This window comes from Epinephelus fuscoguttatus, linkage group LG6 (genome assembly GCF_011397635.1).
Source record: "Epinephelus fuscoguttatus linkage group LG6, E.fuscoguttatus.final_Chr_v1".
Classification (NCBI taxonomy): domain Eukaryota; kingdom Metazoa; phylum Chordata; class Actinopteri; order Perciformes; family Serranidae; genus Epinephelus; species Epinephelus fuscoguttatus.
Window position 1 is genome coordinate 23,827,883 of NC_064757.1, and position 8,028 is coordinate 23,835,910.

The 8,028-nt window shown below is 39.4% G+C and overlaps 2 protein-coding genes across 2 annotated transcripts; both read left to right on the top strand.

The window, feature by feature from the left end:
• The first annotated feature begins 1,947 nt into the window (after positions 1-1,947).
• LOC125890213 (hydroxycarboxylic acid receptor 2-like) lies at positions 1,948-4,290 on the top strand. The gene has a single exon (XM_049578733.1). The coding sequence runs from the start codon at positions 1,968-1,970 to the stop codon at positions 2,937-2,939; it is 972 nt and encodes a 323-aa protein (XP_049434690.1). The 5' UTR covers positions 1,948-1,967; the 3' UTR covers positions 2,940-4,290.
• A 2,166-nt stretch (positions 4,291-6,456) lies between these two features.
• LOC125890214 (hydroxycarboxylic acid receptor 2-like) lies at positions 6,457-7,810 on the top strand. The gene has a single exon (XM_049578734.1). The coding sequence runs from the start codon at positions 6,508-6,510 to the stop codon at positions 7,477-7,479; it is 972 nt and encodes a 323-aa protein (XP_049434691.1). The 5' UTR covers positions 6,457-6,507; the 3' UTR covers positions 7,480-7,810.
• Positions 7,811-8,028: the final 218 nt, after the last annotated feature.

Sequence of the window (8,028 nt, forward strand, 5' to 3'; positions counted from 1 at the left end):
AGCTAATGTCTTTTTAAAATTAGCACCGTCACAACTTCCCTTAAAGAGGAATAATCCCTCAAAACTGACTTCACATAGGGCAGTCTCCAAATCATTTTCAAACAAGCAGCATTTTCAAATGTTATCCACTAGACAGCAGTAGAGGTTTAGAAACCAAGTGTGTGAGCTCCCTCATAACCCATTTCAGCCTGTTGTAGCCTCTGATTATTAAATTATGTTGATGAAAGAGCCAATTAATTCTTAACACACCAGTTGCCCATTCAACATGATGGACACTGCTAATGTTAAGTGATAAAAGTCAGTCGTCACATTAATTATAATACACACCACACAACAGAAAACAGGCAATACGTTGCCTTGTTTTCATAACTTCCTTCTTTATCATTTCTGAAGTATTCTCCAAATAAGGAATTAGATTCAAATCTCTTGTTAATGCTTCTACTATTCTTTTTTTGTGTGTGATTGCTTCTTTATTAACATCATCAGTGGATAAATTCCCATGATTTCCATGTATAAGATCAACAGCTCCCTTGATAGGTATTGAAATACTGTATACATCAAACTTTAAACACAAATTATATCACTGTCTAACACCACCCCCAGACCATCCTGCTCATCCTCTTTTCTACGAACCCATCACATTTCACCCAGCGCTCCCACCCAAAGCAGAGGAAGTAATACTTCTAAACTCCACATACATGACTGTGTGTCTGTGCAAACACCCACACCTGCAAAAGAAACACAGTATCTGCACTAACACAAATCTACATTTGCACGTACAGTCTATTCACACATGCATTGTCTATGGAAATTCAGTAATTTAAACGTCAGAGTCCTCCATGCATGAAATGTTAACCTTTGTTCTGTCAAGCAAAACGTGAAGGGCAGTTAAAAAAAAACAAACACTCGTTTCAGTAGGATGATATTTTACATCTTTATCTGCCACAGTAGTGCTGATTCATAATGGAGAAGGCACCTGATATCTACACGCAGGAAGTCAGCAGCTTTCTGTTCAAATGATGTCAGACTTATTTGTGTCTGGTTGCATTATAGACTTGAATCTTATATGATTTTCATGATACAGGCCTGAAACTCTTTCTTTTTACACTTCACACTGCTGCAGTTTTTTTTAAAATGTTGTATCTCATTTGATTTTATAATTTATGGTTTTACGATTTAATGATTTTAAGATTTCTGTTTTTACACTGAATTGCCTTGTAAGCAGTCTCTCAGTAATTTTGTCTGGGATGCTTCATCACAGCTGCAACCACCACCAGGCTTCACTGTAGGTGCAGGCGATAAGTGGTGTCACAGTGGTAGCTCTTAGCATGCATGCAAAATAGGTGACAAACATCAGTCTAATAAGTTGCTTATTGCAGTTGCAGAACAGATAACCTACATACTTTTCAGTTCCTAAATTAAACAGCCAAGAATAATACATTTTTGGTGGCACTTAAACATGCAGAATTAGGGGTGTTAGTTCTGCAAAACAGGCCGTGTAGCTCTTAAGATGGGGATGCTTTCTTTCCACGAAAAGATACATTAACCTCCAGTGAGGAGTCTTATATGTGGATGATTACAGACTTTATTTAAGTTGGTTGTTTTTAATTAAAGATTAATGCAACATGATCAACAATTCATCTTTTTTTTTTATTTTTTATAAAAGTCTAAGTGTAAAATGTTCAATAGTTTTCAGTTGAATAAGGTATTGTGAACTGATCATGTTCATTACCTGCCGGCTCATTGGGTGTAACCTCCCTTTAGGTTTCTAGAGAAAGACAACATCATGAAGACATAGAGATATCTTTGTGTGTTAATGCTTGATAAAAAAGAGAACTACTGGGCTTCCTGTAAATGCAAAAACCACAAACACTTTTCTTGGTTAGATGTTTCCCTTTTAAGAACGCAGACAGTCTTCACGCAGTTATTTCTCTGATGTGCAATCAGCCAGGCAGCACGAACTCAACATGAAATGTTATTTCAATGGAACTCTGCTGATCAGCGTGCTCCCTCCACTGTTGGTGACAGAGTTTGTTTTGGGAGCTCTCGGAAATGGTTTGGCTCTCTGGATCTTCTGCTTCCACCTGAGGCCCTGGAAGAGCAGCACGGTGTTACTCTTCAACCTGGCCTTGGCTGATTTTCTGCTCAACATGGCTTTGCCTTTTCGTGCCAGCTACTACTTCTCTGAGATCAAGTGGATGTTTGGAGGCGCTCTCTGCAACATCTGTCTCTTCATGTTGGCCATGAATCGCAGTGGAAGTACAATCTTCTTGATGGCTATCGCTGTGGACAGGTACATGCGTGTGGTACATCCCCATCATCCCATCAACTCTCTGAGTATCTCCAAAGCCATATGTGGAGCACTTGGCTTATGGCTGCTCACCATCTCAATGACAGCTCATGTCTTCACTCTGAAACACAACACAACCTACTGTGAGAGCTTCCTGATCGAGACTGAACCCCAACGAAATCTGACCTGGCATAAATTTGAGTTCATCTTTTCCTTCTATATCCCTCTGCTGGTGATTCTCTACTGTACATTCCAAATTATTGGCCACCTGCGAAGGAGACAGCTGTCCCAGCATGCAAAGATCAAGAAGGCTCTGTGTTTCATTGCAGTTGTGGCGGCGCTCTTCGTCATTTGCTTCCTCCCGAGCAATATCACGCAACTGCTGATTTGGATCAGGACCCAACAAGTAGCCAGCACCCTTCCTGAATCTGAAGTCTGCCCTGCTCTGGAAAACCTGACCACCTCGTTTTACATCACCATCAGCCTGACCTATCTCAACAGCGTGTTGGACCCTGTGGTTTACTACTTCTCCAGCCCTGTCTTCAAGAACATCTGCAGGAAAGCTCTTCATCTGTCCCAAACAGACACTGCTGAAAGCACAGAGAGGAAAACTCGAGAAACAGGCTCCCAGTCTCTCAGTCAGCTGTGATCACAAAAATCAAGGAACTCATTGAGACAGATGCAGCTAAAATACTGATGAAAAGTGACACGTTTCTTTCAGTGTTGTCACGTAAGTGTTACAGCCAACAAAAACATGTTAAAAATTCCTCTTATTCAGTAGTTATGTAGCATATTTTGACTGCACTTTCCAAATATCTTTATTGCCTTTGCAAAACATGCTATTGTAACACTGTGTTATTTTTATTTTTCTTTATATTAACTGCACTTTTTTTTCCCTAATTATTAATTGCCTTTGCCACTGTAAAGACGTGACATGATATATGGTTTTAATATTTTGTCCAGCTTGGACACATGTCAAACTACACCTCAACTGTGCAAACTCAAACATACAGTTTTGATGTTGTGTTATTGAAGTCCATTGCATTAACCAGATGTTGTTTTCATACTTATGACATCATATAAATAAAATGCCATCTTGTAAAACTGGATCATCATTAGAAAAAACATTTCCTGCAGAAAATGTGTGTGAATGCTGGCAACTGAAATTGCAAAGCATTGCTAAAAATACAGGAATCTTAGAGTGCAAATCCACTGTACTGCTGAAAAACCTGGAAACTACATGGTAAAACTGGCAGAACTGGAAGCTGAACTGCATTACCTAAAGAAGATAAGAGCTGAATAAATTCCTAGAAAAGCTGGAAGTTAATCTGTAATACTGCGAAAAGGTGAATTTAAATTAATAAACTGGAAACTGGAACTGAAGTAGAAATGCTTTGTACTTTAAAAGCATCTCTGAATATAAGCTAAACATGCCCTGAAAGGCCGCAACACATTGACATTTGAATGGTTTATGTAGCTGAAAGGATGCAGAAGTAGTGGTCGAACAAAGTCTAAATGAAGTCTGTAGATTAAAGTATGGAGAGAAGTACACTTTAAAAGTTGTCTAGATTGAAGATTTGTTTTTTTCCCCAATTCATTTCAACTATTAAAAATATGTTAAAAAAATCTAAATATTATCATATTACTCTTGGAGGTTATATTTTCATTTTTTTTCACTTATATCTTTATTAAACATTTTTTGTGACATTGTCATGTCAGTTACAACAGCATAATAGAATAAAAAACAAAACAAAACAAAAAAACAATTAGAGCTAACAAAACAAAAACTGCTTGGGTAAATACACATTTTTACAGCTTTAAGGATTAGTGTTTCTATTGATTATTATTCCAGTCCACTGTCGTCTTTTTGAGTCTTGTATAGAGTTCAAAATACCAAATTATTTAAAAATATCTCCCTCCACTCCTATGCTGACGACACACAGCTGTAGCTCCCTCTCAAGCCCAACTACAAGTTTAGTGTTGCCAGTCTCATAAACGACCTCGAGGACATAAAGAACTGGATGGCACAGAACTTCCTTCAGCTGAATGAGGGCAAATCAGAAGTTGTCCTTTTTTGGCCCCCCTGACTCCATTCAATAGATTTCTGACCAGCTCAGCAGCCTTTCTAACTATTTAAAACCCTGTGTCAAAAATCTTGGTGGGATATTTGACTCTGCCTTTACGTTTAATAAACAAATAAATGCAGTAGTAAAAACTAGAGAGATGGTCACCTATGCTCTCATTTCCTCCCGTTTAGACTACTATAACTTTCTGTACACCAGTATCAGTCAGTCCTCTCTGTCCTGGCTCCAACACTAGACTCCTCACAGGTACCCAGAGGAGAGACCATATCACACCTGTTTCAGCCTCTCTCCACTGGCTGCCTGTGAAGTTCAGAATTGACTTTAAGGTCCTCCTGTTTGTGTACAAAGCCCTTAATGGTCTGGCTCCATCCTAAATTGCAGACCCTCTAACCCCCTATTCTACGCCCAGGTCCCTCAGGTCAGCTGACCTGGGGCTCCTGGCTGTCCCACACTCCAGACAAGCTCAGGGATAGTGCCTTTGCTGTGTCTGCCCCCAAACTGTAGAACAGTGCCCCCCTCCCAGTCAGATCTGCACCCACCACTGACTTGTTTAAGTTCAGGCTCAAAACCTACTTCTAGCATTTGAGTCCCCCTGATGTGTGCCTGCGTGTTTTGTGTTTCTAAATGTGTGAGCTGTGTACCTGACAGTTATGTTGCCTCTCATGTATGTGTTTTTAGCATCATATTCCTTTTGTATAGCACTTTGGTCAACATGAGGTGTTTTATAAATAAATCTGAGTTGAGTTGAGAGTCCATTTTTCCCATTTTCTTTCTAGTTGTGCTTCTTGTAGTCTCCATATGTGTGTCAATTTTTCCATTTAAGAAGATTTCTTCCACAATTGTCAACCTCTGGTCCTTCGTTGGTGGTGTTTCTTTACCCTAGTTCCTAGTGATAGCTTTGTTGCTTGCTACTGGCAATATTTTGATCAAATATCTATCACGAGCAGCAACATTTTCTTCAGAAAATTTACATGGATAAAGCACCAAACAGCTGTTAAGAACCTCATAACCTAGTATGTGCTCAATCTCTTTACATACCATCTCCCAAAATACAGTTATTTTCTGACATTTCCAAAAAACATGAGAGTGGTCTACATCAAAAGACCTGCACTCTTGGCAACATTTCAGGTAAGTATGGAGATGCTTACTTTTCAGTTTTGGTGTAATAAAAAAACGAATGAGATTCTTCCATGAGAGCTCCCTCCAGGTTGACAAATTAGTGGCTGAATGGTTTATCTTCCACATATTATGTCAATCTTTGTATGAAAATTCTACACTGAGTTATTTCTCCCGTTTCACCTTGATATATTTATGCTGATTCAGCATTCACATGAATTATGGAAACACATATACTGTAATTTTCATGATAAAAAGATATAAGTCTCATAGCTTTCTCACATCAGGTGTTCTATGATCATACTGATACCACGTCACATTAATGCCATACAGTATATAAGGGCAGATAAGAAATTAATTAATTAAAAAAAATGTTATTCTTATCCTAGAGACGTGGCATGTTTTCTGGATTATTTCATCTGACTTCCACTTAACATGAAGTGCATGCACATATACAGTTAATGCACTGCAGACACAATAAGAATTGAGCACAATAAAGCAAATAAATCAAGGATTTATAGTTTATTTGTTGCATCCTGCAATCACTGCATGACAGAAATGCTTTGGTACGACAGACTTTATTAAAGTACATTGTTTTTAACTGAAGATCAGTTCAATGGGATTAATAATTAATTAGTGATTTTTATATAATGCAAGGGTTTTGTGAACTGATCTGATTCGTAACTTTCTGGAGAAATACATTCATTGCTTTTATTTTCAGTAACCACCAATGGTCATGAGACTATCGCAGAGCACTTAGCAACAGACACCCATTCACCCTCACGTTCACACCTACAGGCAATTTAGAGTCACCAGTGAACTTAACTGTGGGAGGAAGGTGGCCACTGTGCTATGTTGAAATTTATTGGGAAAAAAAAAAGAGAACCACTGGGCTTCCTGTAAATGTGAAAACCACAAACACTTGTTATCTGTGAGATGTTTCCCTTTTAAGAACGCAAACAGTCCTCAAGCAGTTATTTCTCTGACGTGCAATCAGCCAGGCAGTACGAACTCAACATGAAATGCTATTTCAACGGAACTCTGCTGATCAGCGTGCTCCCTCCACTGTTGGTGACAGAGTTTGTTTTGGGAGCTCTCGGAAATGGTTTGGCTCTCTGGATCTTCTGCTTCCACCTGAGGCCCTGGAAGAGCAGCACGGTGTTACTCTTCAACCTGGCCTTGGCTGATTTTCTGCTCAACATGGCTTTGCCTTTTCGTGCCAGCTACTACTTCTCTGAGATCAAGTGGATGTTTGGAGGCGCTCTCTGCAACATCTGTCTCTTCATGTTGGCCATGAATCGCAGTGGAAGTACAATCTTCTTGATGGCTATCGCTGTGGACAGGTACATGCGTGTGGTACATCCCCATCATCCCATCAACTCTCTGAGTATCTCCAAAGCCATATGTGGAGCACTTGGCTTATGGCTGCTCACCATCTCAATGACAGCTCATGTCTTCACTCTGAAACACAACACAACCTACTGTGAGAGCTTCCTGATCGAGACTGAACCCCAACGAAATCTGACCTGGCATAAGTTCGAGTTCATCTTTTCCTTCTACATCCCTCTGCTGGTGATTCTCTACTGTACATTCCAAATTATTGGCCACCTGCGAAGGAGACAGCTGTCCCAGCATGCAAAGATCAAGAAGGCTCTGTGTTTCATTGCAGTTGTGGCGGTGCTCTACATCATTTGCTTCCTCCCGAGCAGTATCATGCAGCTGCTGATTTGGATCAGGACCCAACAAGTAGCCAGCACCCTTCCTGAATCTGAAGTCTGCCCTGCTCTGGAAAACCTGACCACTTCGTTTTACATCACCATCAGCCTGACCTATCTCAACAGCGTGTTGGACCCTGTGGTTTACTACTTCTCCAGCCCTGTCTTCAAGAACATCTGCAGGAAAGCTCTTCATCTGTCCCAAACAGACACTGCTGAAAGCACAGAGAAGAAAACTCGAGAAACAGGCTCCCAGTCTCTCAGTCAGCTGTGATCACAAAAATCAAGGAACTCATTGAGACATATGCAGCCCGCAACGTGTTTCTTTGAAAGTTATTATGTAAGTGCTACAGGCAACAAGATATCCTTTTTTTACTTCTCTATACAGCAGTTAACCAACATACACTGACTGCACACTTTTTGTATACTGACTGCACTTTTCAAAATATTTCTTTTGCAAAGTAGATGCTCTTTTAAAAGAATTTTGTCCTACATATACACACACCAGACTTCACCTCAACTGTATAATCTCACAAATCTACATAGTTTTGATGGTGTGTTTTTTTTGTAGTTCATTGCTTTAACCAGACAATGTTTTCATACTTATCACATCATAAGCATAAAATATCATCTTGTCATTCTGAGAAAGCTGTATCATAATTATGGAAACAAAAGTTAGTAACTTATAATGTCTGATCGATTTCTTTTATGTGTGTGTTTGTGCAATGATCATAATGATACCAAGTCATATTAAAGAGATATATGAAGAAAAAAACTCTCTTCAAATGTTATTTATTTGATAAATACAATGTCCTCGTTGGCA